Source organism: Netta rufina (genome assembly GCF_964035555.1).
Source record: "Netta rufina genome assembly, chromosome: 3".
Lineage (NCBI taxonomy): Eukaryota > Metazoa > Chordata > Aves > Anseriformes > Anatidae > Netta > Netta rufina.
In genome coordinates, this window is record NC_140125.1 from 79628066 (window position 1) to 79648022 (window position 19957).

The window sequence follows — 19957 nt, forward strand, 5'->3', positions numbered from 1 at the left end:
TTAAAAAAAAAAGTTTTCTTTCTCTAATTTTTGAATAAATATTGTGTGAAAGAAAATGAGCTCTATCATATATTCTTGTAGGATGCAGTGGCTGGAAACTAAATTACAAATAATACTATATTTGTTTAATAAAACATTTAGCTTATCAAAGCATGCTCAATTTAAAATTAACTTCTCATATATATAATATATATTTATAGTACACAAATAAATAGTTTTAAAATTCTAGGTTTGTACCATTATAATTGAATTCCAACTTCCATCATAATGAAGCTTGATGGATATCACAAGTAAAAATAAAACCATTATTTAGGAAGAAAGAAATTCAACATTTTCTATCATTAAAACAAACAAACAAACAAACAAACAAAAAAGTAAAGATTAAGAACATGGTTAAATGTCTCCTTAAGTATAGATCTGTTTAATAGATAAATATTTATGTTCTCTTTCCCTCTAAGAGTAAAAGGCACAGAGTTATGAGAAAAGCTGTATAGAGTGACCAGAACTAGTAATCTAGGAATCAGTCTCTGTTTTCCATTCTTTATTCCTGGACAACATATGAAAAAATAAGATTAAAATTGCTGTTTTCAAAACCAGGTTTCTTGTTTGCTGATTTAAATCACGATTAAAATTGGTGATTTAAAAGGTTTTTCAATCATTGTGATTTAAAACAATCCACCCTTTATTGCTTTAAATATCTTTTAAGCTGGTAAAATGAGCACTAGTTCAATCTGCTTAAACAGAGCAGAAACCAGCCAATGTTAGCATCAAAACAAAAAGGAAAGCTTCTCCATTCCCTGACCTTCCTCAAAGGGGGCAACTCTGGTTTCTCTGTCCTCTGTGTCCTGCACTGATGCCAGACTTGCACTATGAAATGTGTTTTAACCTAAACTAACCTCTGCTTTCCAGAGCAAAGCTCAGATTTTGAAGGCTTAATTTTGGCAGAAAAAGCAGCGTGAATATTACTTGGTGTTTACATTATAGACAAAGTACTGAACACATTTAAAGACTAGATTTTTTTTTTTTTTTCCCTAAGATTAGCTACCTGATTGGCACTTTTGAGAATCTGACTGGTTCCATTTGTTTCATTTTTGAATCAGCATAAGGTACCTAAGATAAAGATATATTTGAGTTTCTCTGTACCAAGTAAGCACGCATAGATATTGTGCCTAACAATGCCCACTAATTATTAAACCCAATATTTAGGTTAAAAATTTGTTCACATTTGTGTTTGACTCAGCAGACTACAAGAATATATCCTGGCTGTAAGCCAAACCAACCAGCTCAGGAGTCCATGACATAGGCAGGGAGAAATCTAAGTTTTGTAGAATTTTAATGAGAATTTATAACTTCAGTTACCACAGAAGTTTTTTACAGGCTTTCCTGGATTTCATGACTTTTTGTTTCCAGCTGTTGAGTTTACCTGGTTCTTTTGAGAGAGAGGAGACTGACTTCTTCAAAAAAAATCATTGCCAAAATTGTCCATTTTTCCTTCACCACCAGCAAAAGGTATGCTATCTGCTTCCTGATCAACACTTGAAGCCAGAAAAAAGGTGATACCTTTTGATACTGGAAATTCTCTTATTAGAAATAAATTCTATAGAAATCTCCTAACACAATGATTAACTAACAGTCTAACCAAAGACTAGGAAAAACCTCACCTGACTTTAGCCATTAAAATGAATAATCTAGCCTAATTTATTCATGTTGGCTCTTTTTGTAGTCAGCAGTAATTCATTAATTACCATGAGAAACACCTATCTCCCTCTTGCTGGTACTGTGACTTTGCTAAACTTTTTACCTACTGAAGACTGCTGTTAGCTTCTGGCCATTGCACTCATGAAGTCTTTATGATTTTACCCTCTGGCTCTTGTGTGTTATTTCTCATACATTATCAGGTTTCATGCATATTAATCATCGAGCATACAGATCATATTAAATCTGCCTTCTGAAACATTTTACATCTTTAAACTTTCCATAGATATCAAACAGCTGGAGAAAAGAACTGAAATCCAGAAGCTAATTTGGAGTTTGTCACTGATGAGCTGCATGTAGCCTCAGGGCTTGCCTGTTTCCTCGCAGCCTGCTCCAAGAAAGAGGAAATGCTTAGTTGCATAGCTCTCAGCAACAAAATAAGGACCAAACTGTGACTCATTGTCACATTTCTGTTCGATGTGTGCTTCTCTCTTGCTCCACTGGGGAAATAAGTTGTGGCAGACAAACAGCTGGCAGAGAAACCTTGTCTTTCTGCTCTTCTCACCTCCCTGTATTAGATCAGTGCACAGTCTCCGGTGCATTGCAGCAGGTAGTGGCTCTGCATGCTTCTAAGTCTCTGCTCATTCTTCTGTGCGTGGGAGAATAAAATGCCAGGGGACAGCCATCAGCCTTGCTCTGTGACCTGCTGTAGATTGGGCTAGAAAGGACCAATTATAAGGCAGCTGCTGCAGCTATTGTGCACATACAGATTAAGCTGTACATTGGTAGAAACCATTTCTCAGAGATGCCAGGTTTTCGTATTCATATTTCAGTGGTGGCAGGTCTAACTGCATGTGCCATGGGGTCCAGTCCAATCCTTATGTTCATAAACACAGCAGAGTAGAATAGTTAAGATACATGTGGCTTTCTAGGCAAGCTCTTAAGTGGTCATGGCAAAGTTCCTGACATTTACAGAATTCTCAGTAGCAGCCAAAATAATAGTAGTAAATAAATTTCCTGAGAGTGTTGCAAAGTCAAAGTACTTACTAACACTACTGAGCTTTCTTCTGTATACTGTTTTAAGGATTTCCACATTTTAATAGTGCAATTCCGTGGTTGCAGTTACATGTAATATGAGGTTGCTGAAGATAATCCTTTGGAATCTTCTCCTAAATTTTTACCAGCAGGAGACCTAGGTCCTGCCAGCTTTCTCAGGACATTTATAAACTGCTGTCCTCACATATCTCCTTATGCGACTTTCAATTCAAATAGTCATTGCTTGGTGGCTATATTTTAAAACTCTTTTGTGTTATTGTCATTATAGTGATACTGACCTGAAAGAGCACCCCATCAGATCCATGCATCTGCCTACCATAGAACATGGTATTGTTGTGGGTTGTCAGAATAAGATTCCTGAGATGTGCAGCAAAGGTATAAGTCTGCCATGGCTAGACCATCCCCCTAAACCAGCAGCCATGTTGAGCCATGTCGCTGCCATGCCATGCTGTTCTCATGTCAGCATCTTGGTGTGGTACCCTGGGGGGCAAAGAGCCTGTCACTCTAGCTGAGATGTGGCTGACAGCATAAAAAAGAAATAAGAATACAGACAACGTGGAACAAGCAGTTTAAACCTAGTAAAGTCATTAAGATCTCTGCAAATTATAGACTGGAATGTAGCATGAAAATAAATAACTAAATAGATAGATAAATAAATAAATAAGGCATTGTATGAAGCAAGATGAATTTTAATTTTAATTTATTTTTATTTGTCCAAACCATAAGTTGCTGAAGTTTAGACCTGAACTTTTAGACTGCCTTCTGATTGCCAGCAGTAGCCCCAGAGGAAAATAAACTGCAGTGAAACATTAGCCCCAGGCTAATTCTTAGTTTTCTGCCATGAGTAAAATTTCCATCTCACGGATCAAGTTTAAAAATCATCCAGTCAAAGTAAGTCCAAATATATATAAAAAAAATAAAAATAAAATAAAAAAAATAAAAACTATTCTTTGGTTAATTTACCTGTCCTGCTGAAGGTCAGGTACTGTGGAACTGACTGATGCCCCTTGTCACTTGAACTCTACTGCTTTACACAGACAAAAACAAAACAGACACACACTGCAATAGCCAAGAAGCACCTGTAAGCACTGTAAACACATTTTCAGACCCTGTGTTTTATCTTTATTTTAGGGGCCTTTTATCTTCTTTCTCTGATTAGCTAAAGGATTGAAAAGTCAGTTACAGACCGAAAAGTTTTTTATGTTTCCTATTAATTTCAAACAAAAAATCTTGATATTTTTTGCTTTGTTTCACCTGAAGTACCTCATAAGTATTTCCATACCACTCCTCTAACACTGAAGTTGTTAATGAACACATTTTGGAAAGCAAATACAATTTCACAGATATCCTGGTAACACCTACAAAGTAACCAATGTTTCCAACATATCTCTTTAAGGTTATCCGAATAAACTAGTGCTACCATTCAGATTAGGGCTGAGCCACCTGTTTTGGCAGTATTTGCAGCCAGAAACTGTTTATAGATCCATTCAATTGGTTACCATAAAAACATCCCTGCATTATCTCCTTGCTGTGGTTAACCAGATATCAGGCAAGAATTGTGCAGTTTGGAATAGTCTAAACATGAATCATTTAGAAGTTAATTCGGTTCACTCTCTAATATTGCTTAATGCACATCCTCTTACAAATATTAGTAAAAAAAAATGGAAGATGAAAAGTACAACTTTCATACACTGAAATGCACATAAACTTGACAAGTAGAACAAAAATAACTCTAAGAAGAGTGTTTTAAAATCCTTTAGATTTTGTTTGTTTATTTTAATTATTTAATTATTAAATAGTTAATAGATAAATATAATAGATTAAATAGATAAATAGCGGAGTAATTTACACTCGGGAAAAATTAAAAAAGGAATGAAATTCAACTAAAAAAATCAATATTAAAGAAGGTTGCATTTTAAATATAGACCCTGTCTCATTGTAGTTGATAAAATATTGCTACGCATCTAAAATGTTATTTAAATATGAATGGTCAGGAAATATTAAAGTACATGAAATATTCATATTTTTGGATATACATTTACTGGTTAATACAATTCACTTTCATTCTTTCGTGACTAGTTCAAGCATACTTATTTCAACACAAATTTCACCAACTCTTTTAGAAGTTTACTTGAATAAGGGTAGGGTGGAAACACCTGGCATTCAGGCTTTCCCCCTTCTTGTACAACTCCAATGGAGCTGCTCTGCATATGAGACTAATGCTATTTTTAGAGGTGCACAGAGATTTTGCTTCTGTAACTGGTAAAAACTTTGAGTACAGGACTGAAAAAGGGGAAAAAGAAAAAAAAAAAAGAAAAAAAAAAAGACGTGAAAGAAAAGAAAACAAACCAATAAACAGATTAAATGATCCCAGAGTGAACCTGTTGTATTCTACGAACAATAAATCATATTGACACACCAGCTCAATTACACTGTCAAAGTACATATCATTTTTGGTTAATTATATTCAAGAATAGTTACTGTACCTTCTGCTGCAGTCTCAGCCATGATGATGATGATGGTAAGAATCACTCTGTTAAAAAGGTCAATATGTACTCTGGCAGATTAGATAATACTTCTGGGTTTCTGGATTTTACAGGAGCTTCAGAATGAGCACGAGGGAGGTCCTCTGCTTTTTCTAATTTTGTTCCTTCTTCTTTTGTGCCCCTCTGAACTTTCTCTTTCCTCTGGAGACTCCTGCCCTCCCCAAGCAACCTCAGGCCTTCCAGAGGCAATACTTAAAGCTCAGTCTAAAGTATCAGCTTCTAATAAAAATAGCCATTCCTCACAGTTAGTCTTCAGCATGTTCTCTCTAATATCCTAAGAACCATGCACATGACAAACACAAAATAAAAAGAACCATTTCTAATCAGGACAGGAAGGCATAGAAGGGCAGCAAAAAGCAAAAGAACAGGGAAAAAGCTGTTTAACGCTCCTGCAGCCTTGCTAACATAATTACAGTTCTTTGGGGGGGGTATGTCAGGAAACATGAAATATAGAGTTCAAAGAAACCTTATCCACCCTAGCTCAACTTTATTCTTAGCTCACTTAGTGCTTAGCACATTCTTCCTGGCCTTATTTGGTTTGGGGAAGGTCCTATGAAGCTTACTGCTGCCTAAGGGGGAGGGTAAATTTAGGTGATTTTCTACACTTTGATTCTTAGTCACAGTCACAGAGCCAATAAAGACACTACTTTAAACTTACGAAATTGGTAACTTTTCTGTTTTTCGTTTTTTGGACCTCTCTTGATTTGCTGTCATCGTTATGTGCATACCTGTGAAATTCATCTAAGTATCACAGAACAACATCAAGAGTATAAATAGCTTATATGCTGCAAATTCATTAAGGTAATATGCAAAAGTATTGAACAGGATAGATTTTTCAGAGGTCTGATTCAGAGAAAATATTACAATCACAGATTTTCTGAACTAAATTCAAGCAAGTTTTTATAACGCTGAAAATAAATAGACTTTTAAAAACAATTTAAAGGAATACAATATCAACAATTTAAATAAGAATAGTTAAAAACAAAAACAAAAACAAAAAACAATATATTCATTGCATTGCTTACAATTTCACAGCTGTGAAATTATGTATGTGGGCAAGAGCTTGAAAGTGAAATTAGCAGAAAAATAACCTCAAGCCAGCATGCCTCTACATAAATGTCATAGTCACATGAAATCAGAAACCATCTTAAACAGTTCTTACTAGGAACCTATAGTCAGCTCTTCTTTGCTACACGGGCTGGCATTTGCACTTCTCATCTTCCCACCAGGAGATATAAGCACCTGGCTCTGTGGCAAAATATAAGGAAAGGAATCTGTTTATCCAGTGCACAAGATGCAGAAGTGAAGGCACACTGAACTGAACAGAGGTTTACAGTCATCATCGGGATTTTTTCTTCCTTTTGCTCTGAAATGCTTCAGAGTTGTCACGTGTCTGAAAATGTTAGTCATTTGCTAGACAAAGTTTAGAGTCACTGCTCTACCCTTTTTCTTCTTCAGCTCTCCTGGCCACATTTTTTTACACAAAGTTTTGATTACTTGATGCCTGCTATTCAGTGCTTTTGTCATCATCCTCCTCGTCCTCCCTTACTGCTTAGACTGTCTTAGACTGTCCTTCAGAAAATCCTCCTCACTAAGGCTGATGAAAAGATTCTAGACAACAACATATTCCTTCAAAAAGTGTTGTTTTTTTTTTTTTTTCTTTTCTTTTTATGAACACCTAAATGTTCTGTGGAATCACATTCACATCACCAGAACAGCAACCCACAGTAGTTCAGTGGTTAGTAAAGTGTACTAGGATACATGGCATAGGAGCAAAGACCTTGTCATTCTTAATTATTTCTCTTTCTTCTGCTGGAGCAGTTCCATTTTACATGAACAATTAAATATTTTGGATCACTTGTATTTCGACAGATATACTACTTGCATGAGATGTGAAGAATATTTCCTCAGCTGAATACACCAAGCACAGAGCTAATTGATTATTCAATTGATCATGATTGAGAAGCTATTGTTAATTTAGGATTGCTTCCACTTGTATTACCATTCAAATGAAATAAAATAATAAAGGCTCAGTTAGGGTATGCAAGAAGAGAGAACTGGGGAAAATGTTCATACTGAATTTTGTCTTTGTTTTATGTAACAAGATCCTGAGAATGTGGAATATATCCAGGCATATACACTTTGTACAACTGTATATGTTATCTGTCCCTCACTGATTCCATTTCAGCTTCTACCACCTGCCCTCTCGCCTCCATGCCTTACTTCCTTTGCTGCTATTTTTTGCTCACCTCTCAATCATAAGCCGATATTCTCAAACCAAAATATAAGAGCGGAGGAAGTGAGAGAATCCAGCTGGAAATCAATTTTACACAACATCAGCCCAGCGGTCAGAAAGAGAACTGCTTGCATGAAAAACATTCACTCTGGAAGCAGGCTAAAGCTGTCATATGCACAAAAGTATAGCTCTCGGCAATAGTATTGGAAATTATATGATTGCTGCCTCTAAGGGGATCAAAGTCAAGGAAGCTGGGTGTCATATTTATTGGAGATAATGACTGTATTAATAATCTCCAATAAATACAACACTGGAAAAAAAAAAAAAGAAAAAACAAACACAGAATGAATGTAAATAAAGTTCTGGTTTTGTGTGTGACATGAACCATGGACATCACCATCTGAAAATTATAGAAAAAATTATATTTCTTCTTTTTCTTCTTTAGGAAGCTGAACAAGAGAAATCCTCAAAATTAAGCTTAGGAGTTGTTAAAAATTTTGTTAAGATCTGAAGTTTAGCTCAAGTTTAGGAGTTTCTTCTATGCTAATCTGTGAAATCCACATTATGCAGAAGCACAGCAAAAAGTCTGTATAACTTTTCATCACACCAAGAAAAGGTTAATTACCTGACCTAGCCTACATATTGAACCTGACCTAAACCTGCATAACTCGATATGATATCTCCTTTTGTAAAATACTCTTTCTCCCTCCTTGTTCAAATTTTAAACCATTTTTAAACAAAAATGGAAAATATGAAACTACTTTGTTTCTTAAAGGTAATATCCAAACCTGGAATCACACAATTTCTCCTTATTTTCTTCCTTTCATGTCTCAGGCCCAAGAAGAAAATGCTCTTGGCCCAAGTTATCCATAGGTACTCCCTCACAGAGGCTACACGGTAAAAGAACTGTCCCAGGGTCAGGTCTCAGGTTCAGTGGTGATGGAGGGATGTTATAACAGCAGGTTATTCATCTCATGAGATTTGTGCAAAACTCAAGTCCATGTCAAAGAAAATAAAAGGAAGCTTCTGTTTATAGCTGCCTGGGTAGAGAAAAAAATAACACTTATGAGCAGGGGAGAAGTAAGAGAAGTATGCTGCCACAGATGTCTGCCACTTGTCTTGATCTCAGATAATGTACATTTCAATGAGAGTCCTAACTAAAGAATCAAAGAAAATCAATATTTTTTTTTTATTTTTGGAATAGTCCGAGGTTTACTACTTCACAGATTCATTCTTTTAGATAAATTACAGAATCAGAAAAATACTTAATAACCTAGGTTGGAAAAAGTTGTGTTGTTCATATAGTCAAAGTAGCAGATGATTCCTGGGTTGCCACACTGATATTATTAAAAAGGGAATAGAGGAAGACAATACATCACATTGAATTAGGGAATGATGAGAGGAGACTTTCATACTGATTCAGGGAAGCATTTGAGAAACTGAGTAAACCTCAAAAAGAAAATGCAGAACAATATTTGAGTTTCTCTTCTAATACACTACTGAGGAATTCTCAGAGTTCAGTCCTAAAAAATCAAACCAAGAAAAAAAAAAAAAAAAGATTTTATATCTCAGTGCACGTTTAGTAACACAGCAGGGTCAAGGAAAGGATACTTAACCGTACTTCCCATATATCTCGTATCTGATAAATCCTGATAGCATGTTGTTATCAGAAATATTCAGCAATCAACTGATAAGAACTAAATATAGGATGAAAGTATAAAGCTAGGGAGAGGGTGAATGGTACCAAATCTGGTGAATAGTGTAGACAAATGCAGAAGCAAATAGAGGATTCAAGTGTTACTAATACTAATACTAATACTAAGTGTTACTAAATACTAATATTTGTTCGGCACATCAGCTGTTTTTGTTGTTTTGTGTTTTGCTGTTTTATTTTGTTTGTTTTATTTAAGAATCCTGTTACTTACAGGTGAGACTTTCTTTCATCTCCGGTGGTAAGACCCTGTGTTTTTCAGTGTGAATAGGAGCACAAATTCAGATTCTGATGCTCTTGAATTCCTGATCAGATGTAGTTGTTACCTTATATGGACTGTTAACAAAATTCTGAAATAACTGTTTTCCTTTCATGAATAGCCGTTACTAGATTTTTGGAATCAAGATGACCAAATTAGACTTATTTTGAATATACTAAAGTACACCCAAAGTACAGACATAGAAAAAAAAATAAGATTTAGATATGACATCTGATACAGATTAAATCTGGCCACATGTTTAAACATTATCGTAAATCATAAAATTTAAACAATCTGATAAATCAGTTTGCATCATTTTTCAATGAGAAAGTTGCATACATAGTACCTTTAAACAATTCCTTCTTTAATGTGTAGGAGACAATTACTTGAACTCTGTGGTAGACCTGTCCTACATTTAATTTGAACTACTGACATAAATGCAGAACACTTATGAAGCCCTGTCTCTGTAGGCAGAATGATCTGGATTGAAATCATCCTTTGGTGGGGGACAGCTGGCAAACACCCTGGAGTCACATCACCTTGGCGCTCCAAGCTCATTAAGAGACATTTCATAGAGACATTTCATAGGTTTCACAGAAAAAAATTTCTCCAAAGCAACATGGTAGAAAGCAGGTACAGACTAAAATATCTGTGATGCTGAGTATTCTGCTTCAACATAGACAATACTCCCAATTTAGACATTATACTACAAAATCACTGATATCTACAAAAAACTTCAGTCTGGGTGTGTGATTGAATACTGAACCATTTCTAACATCCAAAAGGGCCCACCATTTATAAAACTGCTTGAATATTACAAAACGAATATTGTTGTAATATAATAATGTAACAACAAGAAGGAAACAAGAATATTACAAGATATTGGTCTAAGAAGAGAGACAGTGGAGGGAAATTAGGCTAAAGTAGCCATCCTCATTTAGGAGTGTGTTTTCAGTTTTCTTTGTTCTGGCTGCACTGTGTTACTATGAGCTAAGTTCAGGGAGGGCATCTATTCAGCATGTCAACGTAGATGCATTTGGATGAACATTAGCACTTTGTCTTTTCCTTTAATCTACTTTATTATTTCTATTCTTAATGAGTATGATGTTATAACAATAGTTGCAGCTTTATTTCTGCATCTTGGAAATTTTCTTAGAAAAAACTATTTATTTTCTTAGAAAAAATATCTAAGAAGGCATATATGACCCTTTTCAAGATGCTAAAACAAAATGCCACTTTAAAGGTATTTTTCTTCAGGAAAAGCTACATCCAAGGTTAATTGTATTAAGAACACAGCAGTAGCCAACAAGTTAATAGAGATGTGGGTTGGCTCTATCATAAGATGAATTACTTCAGTCAGAAATGTTGAATGAGAACTGTTCTAATATTCTAATGAGCTTGGTGTACTGCCTGGTCAAAAATACTCTTTTGGAGAAAGATGACTGCATGCCTTCTGATTTTTCTTTTCTTTTCTTTTCTTTTCTTTTCTTTTCTTTTCTTTTCTTTTCTTTTCTTTTCTTTTCTTTTCTTTTCTTTTCTTTTCTTTTCTTTTCTTTCCTTTCCTTTCCTTTCCTTTCCTTTCCTTTCCTTTCCTTTCCTTTCCTTTCCTTTCCTTTCCTTTCCTTTCCTTTCCTTTCCTTTCCTTTCCTTTCCTTTATTTTCTTTATTTATTTTTCTTGAGAATAGGTAACTTTAATTTTTAAATAACTGCTTTTTCAAATTTTTGTTTAAAAGCAAGTTGTTTTGTTTAAAAGCAAAACTAGAGCTCCAAGTATCTTCACTAATATCAACCTTATCAGGGTTGCTCAAAACTATTTGCTCAGTCTGACTTCCACAACCAATGGGCAATATCATCTTATTTTCATGTAGTGACTTCCTCTTCTGATTGTTTTATGTTGTTTGCTGTGTTATGTTATGTTGTTATGTTATATACTGCACATTCTTAGACAAACAGACTTGAATAGACTCCCCTCAGCCACATTAGCAAAGGATTCACCTCATAAATAACTCTAGTCAAAATCTCAGGACCATCTGGATTTTAGTTCTTTCCTATCTCTTCTTAGAGGAGACACTGAAGATCTTAGTGCAGTGAATAAGAACAAACTTGCAGGCTAAGCACTGAAATAAAACAGCAGTGTGGTAATGGGCCCAGACAATAGTATATATTTCTTAGTACTCTCCTGCAAAGAAGGACTTCTTCTCCAGGATGTCCCCCCTATGTCTGATACAGATTATATGTCTGTAAGATTGTATGATTGAAAAATTGTAAGAGTATCCTGCAGACAGTATGTGTCTCCTGTGCTTTTATTTACCACATTTTTTTCTGCTATTCCAAAGTCATTGTTTTCCTTGGGATAGCAGAACCTGGTTGAGCTGTGCATTTCCACAGATAGGATAGATATACGCTCCTGGCAGTGGATTGACAACTATGTCCAACTGAAAATAATTATTTGACTCCTGAAATGTGAAAGGCTGCTGCTGGGTTTAACGTTTTGTGTGCCTCAAAGACAGTCCCCCCACGCAGCAGTACAAAAACCTGTGATGCAAAATACTCAAGGAATACTGGCATCTGTTATTTGTCACAAGTATGCAGAGAGGTGAATAAAGAAGAAAGGAGAACAAAATATAAAACAAAATTTTTGGCAATTATCAGCCATAGGAAAGAAATTGCCTGACATCAACCAGATTTATGAAAATGTTGTATTTTAAAGGAAAAATATGTTTGTTTCAACAATAGCTATAATTTATTTTGTGTTTCTTCTTTCTCCCTCATTCAAGCTACAATATTGGGCAGATCAAAGTCAGAATTGCAGATGAAGAACCCATTTCATTATTATTATTATTATAATTATTTAAAAAGAAAATCAAAACAGGGAGCTTCTCCATTAGGCAATTTAGCCTCTTTACAGAGTATGATTAGAAGATATGAATTAGTAAATTCAACCTTGTCAGTGCTGTCAGCTGCAACTACATTGAAAAAAATTATGTCTAAAAAATACAGGTTCTTTTAAAAGGGGAAATAAGCAATAATGTTTTTACCCCTCATCATAGCAGATACATACTAATTTTCCTTGAATAGTATGTCACCATTTGTTACTGTCAATCACAAGAGATTCCTGTCCAAGCTCCAACATATGTCCAAAGTCAACTTTCTAATGTGATTTGTATAGAATATTTGTTTGTAAAGCAGATACCAAATAGAATTGCTGTATCTCCCTTGCTCCTCCCCCTGCTTCCCTGAAATAGTAGAAAAGGACAGACTGAATACAGAGGAATGCAATGATCCAAAAGGGACAATCAAACCATTTCTCTTTCCAAATGCAGTTTAAATGTAAATAAAAGTATTACCCCAGAGACACAGAGCAGAAGGTCCTCAGCTGCGTCCCCAGGTCTCAGACAGCAAGGCAAGGACACTGGGGACTTTTGGAAGCTCCCGACTGCATTCCCAGGGCCTGAGGAAATTGTGGGCTACCCTGGTACAGCTGGCACAGGCTGCAGCTGCCAAGGAGCTGCTGGCAGCTGGTCCCTGCAGGGTGAAGTGCCACCCTAAAACAGCCCAGACAGGGATAGTTTCTCCATAAAGGGGATTTGGCCTCCAGTATATAGGTTTCCACTTCAGATCATTTTATGGCTCTTGGAAATAATTATATATATACTTGTGGACTTTAAATTCATAGACATTATTTGAAATAAGCATTTGGCCATAAAATCCCATTTTGGATCCCTGGCATCCTAAAGATTTTTCCCTCTGACCAGCTGCTGTTCCTTTGACTTCCTTGATTACCAGGACATATGCTCTTCTGTGTGCCTGGTGAAAGTTTTTGTGGAACAACCATAGCTTGGATCTTCAAATTCCACTCCATCTCACAGTGCTGTCTGATGACGAAGAAGGAGAGGCTGTGTTTCTTGTTACTTAGGTAACAGACAATTGAGAGGGGAGGTGTTTTTTTGTTTGTTTTAGAGAGTGAAAGTAACTAGGGTTTTACTTACCTTCTGCAGAAGGCAGATGTAACAGTACTCTTATTTACTACATTGAAGAGTAACAACAAAAAATATTTTCTCTTCTACAGCCAAGAAACAGAGCATGACGGGTGAGGAAAGCAACCCTCTGCTCCAGCTGCAGTAGCAACAACAGCAACACATCAAAAGCACAAAAGCAGGACCAGAAGAACAACTAACCAGAACGTGCACTTCTCACACATCACCAAACTCAAGCTGGTGTTCACAATCCCATTTATGTCCACCATAATGCAAAGACCTGCCCAATTGAAATTTGGATGCTGTGCAGTCCTGGGGGAGGTAATGCAGAGAGGCAGAAGACATCAGGCAGTGGGAGGTGCATGACACAAGCAGCGATACAGTCCCATTCCCCCTCCTTGGCTGCCTGACTTACAGACCTGCTCTGAAAACGGCATGACTTTACTCTCTTAACAGCATTTGCCAAATGGGTCCTTCCAACCACACTCTCCCCATCAGTACATTTGTTTTCTTCTCAACACCTTTTGTTTTTGTTGAGCAAAAAAATACATTTTTTTTTGCTCCACACCCGCTGATCAACACCTAGCCAGACCTCAAGCAATGTCCCTTCCACCTTGGCAAGCCATATTAACTGTTCAGCACAGCGCCACATGGTGTGGGACATCCCTTTGGGCAGCCTGGGCCAGCTGTCCTGGCCACGTCCCCTCTCAGCTCCTGGAGCCCCCAGCCTCCTTGCTGGCTGGGCAGCACCAGGAGCAGGAAAGACCTTGGCTCTGTGAGCATTGCTTGGCAGTGACTGAAACATCTCCCTGGTATCAGCATTGTTCTCACCCTAAGTCCAAAATGCAGCACCATACAGCTACTAGGAAAATAAATAAATAAATAAATAAATATTTATATATCAGACGAAACCAGTGCACTTCATTATAAAGAAACTTTCATTTGATACAGAAGTTCCCTGCCTGTTACCAGGAAAGGCTACTGGCAGACTAAATACTCAGTCTTTTTAAATCACTCGGAGAAACCTTCTCAGCTCTTCTACTCCATACTAACACCAGTCACCCAGGAAACAAATTTACTCATGTTCTTTTCTTCATAAGAAACTTACGTCAACTCACATTAGGAGGAGAACAAAAGATCTTTTGGCTTGTCTGGCCATGCAAGTTGTATCAACTCTTTCATTTGAATCAAAAGGAGTTGAAGATGGGGCACTTAAAACTGGTGTTCCTGAAGTAAACTCATGTTTTGAATATATATATATATTTTAATCTCTCTTTATTTTCTCTTTTCTTTTTTTCCCCTGTTGTTTTTTTTTCCTTTTTTTTTTTCCTTCCCCCCTCCCCCCCCCCCAGAGGTCAACTGCACAACCTGTCACTCTTAAGTACAAGGCAGTTGAGAGATATTAATACACTCTTGAATTATTTAAAAGATATGACTAATGCTTCATGGGCCATAAGACTGTTATCTGCAAAAATAACATCTGTGTCAGTCATTGCTGGACAGTTAGGATTTCATCACCAGCATTTATTGGTATTTCTGAGTCTTAAGTGCAAAGGATTCCTCCAGATTACCAGATCTCCACCTTCAGGTGTAAAACCCAATTTACAAATTACTTCACAATGTTCCTTTTGATCAGGGATGAATAAGGCAAAGGCATGTGAGCTCCTTCCTGAATAGAATCTCATATAAATAGATCAAAAATATTTCAGAAAGATTTCTGACGAACTATTTATTTTAACCACCACACACTGTGGTGTGGATAAGTTAGCCAGTCTGGCACAATGTAAGTCCTTTCAAGAAGGCAGAAATTGATCTTACAAAATTTTAACTGGAGTCCTTAAGAAAAGCAGTATCTAATGCTCAAGGAACTAAACTGCATACAATCTGCTACCTAAAAAAAACTTATGCCGTGTCACTGCTGTGGCAGTGGTAATGTGACCAGGTACATCTAAAATACGGTCTTCACTTGTACACCAGCATTGAATCATCACTGGAGGAAAAATAAAAGGCATTATAAACAATGAAAAACAAATTTTAGTTCCTTCATTTATGGCACACTGTGTCCCTGTCCCATGATATGTGTGTGATGTTACATGAAGAATACTTGGCTATGAAAATTATTTCGGATAATTATCCAGCTCTGTTTGAAGAAGGAGTTCATGAAGGAACTTGTTTTCCTATTCTGCTGCTTCCTCAATGAAACAGTACCAGCACAGTAAATCATGCACTCCATTAAAAGCATAGTTGTCTGAGTGATTAATCAGACAAAAGTCATGCATGATGTAAAAATAATATTTTGAAGAAAGCAGTTCATTTCCTCCTACAGCATGGACTGAAGAAGCTTTATATCACCTGTTGCTCATGCATTACTGGAGAGGTCCTGCACTAAAGAATCTCTTGCTCTTGCTCATCCAACCCAATCAGTTAGAGCCTAATTTTCTGGTTGTCAAAGATCTCAGTTAAAGCAAGTGAGAACTGCTAGAAATTGAAAAACAAAATGCAGATCATGTACTTGCATTGCATTTATATTTGCATTGCATATGAAATAAATAATTGTAAATGTAAGAATTTAATTGAAAGCATAACTATATGATTATACTGCCAATATTATTTTTAGTTATTATTATTATTTTTTTTTTCAGTCAGTTCACTAAATGTCTTTCAGTAAACACAAAAAATAGCAAATTGAGTTAGGTTATGGAAGGAATACATGAATGAATGAATAAATAGTAGTCACACATTTTAAAGGTCTAGTCCTTTTTTATTTAGTATTCTTAATGTGAAAGGACATATAATATTTCTATTACATTTATATGTAAACCTTCCTGTCCTTTTTTGTTAATGCTAGAATATTCTTATAGTACATGCCACAAAATTGAATTTTATTTCCATAACTGTGTCAGGACATTGGTTCTCAGATTTCAGTTTCATTTTGTAAATTTCGTGAATAGTTTGTTTTACACTTCTCTGGACCATTACAAATATACTGTACAAAGTCATATAGTTCATCAATAGAATGTTAGCTAGTAGACTGACAGAGTGTCAGCCCTGTAGCTAAACATTGTTATTGATATGAAGAAAATGAACATTAGTGTGCAAAATACCCCACCCTACCCCCCTTATATTTCCAGAGATTTTTTAAGATTAATTTTGCACAGTAATTCTGTACTAAACATTTTTTTTTAATGTTTATTTTTAATTTAGGGCTTGGCTAGATGTCCATGTGTTTCATGTAGCCACTGTATAAGCGTTTGGTTACTGTACATCCACAAGGGAAGTGTTACTTTGCTTCAGCTCTGCCTAAACATCTAGTTGGAGCTTTTGATAATGCATGCTGTTAAATTATGAGCTGGGAGGACTCAAACATTTCTGCTGGCACTTTCAGTATGCATTCTGAGGGATATTGTCTTGTGATGACTGGCTAGTTATGTAGGATTCTAGCTATGTCAATCATAAAAGTCAAAATACTGGGAAATTTTGGGAGTCAAGTGTTTGGTCAGTAGTCATCTCACTACCTAGAATTGAGCTCTTGCTCTTGCTCATCCAACTCAACCAGTTAGAGCCTAATTCCTCCTAATCACCAGAGGAGTGATTTGACACATATACACCTTTGGGACAAGCAGTAAACAGATCTGGGTATGTCAAACAGTTTACAAATGAAAAGTTCTTATCCAACTGCATTCCCATGAGCTGATTTGAGATTTGCTTTTTCTTGTGCTTTCAGATTAGACATCAATTTATGTCCACATTTTTAAGGAAGAGGTCAAGTACCTCGTTTGAATCTATCTCATTTAGTTAGGCTGTTTTGCCAAAGGCATCTAAAATGAAACACTAAGATGTGAAATCTAAACTATTATTTTATAAACCTTTGCAAGAATCTGGAACCTAGTGTAAGAAGTTTACACCTGCAATCACCCACTGTGTCTGTTGCTCAACACCAGAATAACATAGGGAGTACTCATCTGTCACTACTAAAAGGAAGTAAAACAGGATTATTAAATATAAGCTCACCATGAGAATTTTAAATACTTTGACATATTTTTATAAAAAATAAAACCACTTAAAAGCTATTTTTCAAGTGATTAAAATTGATTAATTCACCACTAAAAGGGTTATTTGCATATTTTTTGGGATATATAATTAACACAATGATTTGTATGAACACTTTAGTCTTGAAAGAGTTTCTAAAGGTTTTCCTTTCAAATCAAGCTGCTATTTTTACATTCAAAACCAGTAGGGCAAAATTAAATATATATATTGATTGTTCTTTATATTGTCCATAGTTATGTTTCAGAGAATAAGAAAGCGTATTTTGAGGCTGTTCAGAATGAGCCATTGGTGATAGAAATGCTGTGTCTGAGTGTTCTGACAGCTACATAATATGGTGTATTGTTCCTCTACCCTAATTATATGTTATTAAAGTAGAAGAATTCCAGTGGCAATTGCAATTTTACTGGTTGTTACAACAGATGACTGCTGCTCACACCTGATCACTGTTGAGAGAAAGCCCAGTGTTTTGTGGCCATTAAACTCAAAACTAAAGAACTAGATTTGGTTGTATGAGAAAGTATGTTTAGAAAGTGTGAATGCCAAAATGCAAAACCAAAAGGACATCATATATTAGTATATGTAAGACGAGAGTGGCACATATTTTTCTCTTATCATTTCTGACTTGGAAAAAGACAAAGGAACTGTGGAATTTGGAACTTCTTGTTATCCACCTATTCCTTTTAAGATAATCTAGTGTTAGAGTGTTAGAGCCCTTGTGATCCTAATGGGCCAAAGTAAAATGGTAACAGAAACAAAGCACCTTCTTCACTTATTCAATCTTTAGCTGCTGTGAAACTCACACAGATTTTGAAAAAGAGAGAGAGAGGGGGAGAGGGAGCGAGAACATTCTCAGGGAGAAAAAAAAAAAAAAAAAAAAAGAGTGAAGGTATCATAGCACAGTACAGAAATACTGCCTGTCCCTATCCTTCAAAGAAATACCAAAAGAATGGCAGAAAATATGATACATGATGTGGACAGACTGATATGATTCTACTGCTGCTAGAAATTAGTCTGTAGCCAAAATGCCAGTTCTTTAGTCAGGTTTTATCAGTAAAATCCATCTACTTCACAGATTCATGTCCTGACAAATTTTGAAATGTTCTCCATAGTCTGGAAGGTCAGAAAGTCCACTGTCACTATGCTTGATGACTTTTCAGCAGAAGAATTTGCCTTTTTATTGAAAAAACAGAAAAACAGGCATATACATACTTGAACACAAAGATTTCCTTTAATAAATATTAATAAAACAATTTTTTTTGTTGTTTTTTTTTTTTTTTTTTTGAGAACAAGCTAGACAGCTCTTGATATCATTATTTACTATGAATGGGAAACATATGACTTCCCATATATACAGGTTGGTGAAAAGCAATAGGTTGCTTTGTCCTGCAAGATCCATCAGAACCATCAGAAGAAAGTAGTACAATTACATTAGGAATGGTTGCTTAGACAGAAGATGATCAGCACAACACAGAATACCTCTACTTACATCAATAGTTAGCCTAAGCTAGAATTTTCTTGTTGGCAGAAGAGATGCCAGAATATATCAATTTCATACACTCCCTACCAGCAAAACTCCCACGGCAACATTTGCCAGATACAGGCAACACCAGCTGTAGGCCTTATTTCCCCTTGTGAATCTCCAGGTACTATTTTTTACCTCACCTGGGCAGATTTCGCATTACTTGGGTAATAACACTGTTTCAGGACCAAATACTGACATAGCTTCTTTCTGGATGAGAACAGCACCAGGTAAGAGCTGGCAGCTGCACTGCAGATATCTTTATTATTACAGTGTTCTCATAAAGAGACCATAGTTTCTTCAGAATCTGCAGAATCTCTAATAACAGTCAGAGACTGTTAACGTGAATACAAGCAAGGGCCAAGTTCACAAGCCCCAAAATACCAGTTCCTTCAGTTTCCATGGTTGTCTCTTTTTCACAAAGAAAATTACGAACCCAGTAATCCCATATGTCCTTTGAGACCTTCACCATCTTTTCACAATTACCAGCTTCTAGCTGGTTTGATAGCTTGCCTAATTTATGAGACAGGTGCATCAGTGTTCCCACTCTTTTAATTTTAGAGACATTCACCTCCATGCTCGCTGTCATATCTCCTTAAGGAAAAACAACTCAGAATGTAAGATATGGACATCTCAATATTTGAAATTTGAACCTAAGTGGAGATTGAAATCTAAATAAAAGAAATGGACAAATGAAAATTTACATTAGAAGGAATGATTTAGCATTCTGCATCAAGTGCTGGAGCACTGATGGTCAGTGATGGGGACTAGCAAGAAAATTCCATACAAAAAGCTTGCTATAACATCACTAGTCATCGGTCCAAAGCCATGGTGGTCTTCTATCACAAAGAGTTAAATACAGTCTAGCAATGAAACATTTAACACTTTGCATATCAGGACCAAAGGA

At 36.0% G+C, this 19957-nt stretch overlaps 1 protein-coding gene across 14 annotated transcripts in view; it reads right to left on the reverse strand.

The window, feature by feature from the left end:
• Positions 1 to 12962, reverse strand: part of TRDN (triadin) — a 243920-nt gene extending 230958 nt beyond the window's left edge. For 13 of the 14 annotated variants that reach the window (XM_084285082.1, XM_084285081.1, XM_084285076.1 and 10 more), the window contains exon 1: positions 5238 to 5705. In XM_084285082.1, the coding sequence (XP_084141208.1) occupies positions 5238 to 5259 (22 nt within the window). In that variant the 5' untranslated portion in view covers positions 5260 to 5705. Of the gene's footprint in view, positions 1 to 5237; positions 5706 to 12851 lie in introns of those variants that run through there. The other variant, XM_084285079.1, reaches the window with a different exon arrangement.
• Positions 12963 to 19957: the final 6995 nt, after the last annotated feature.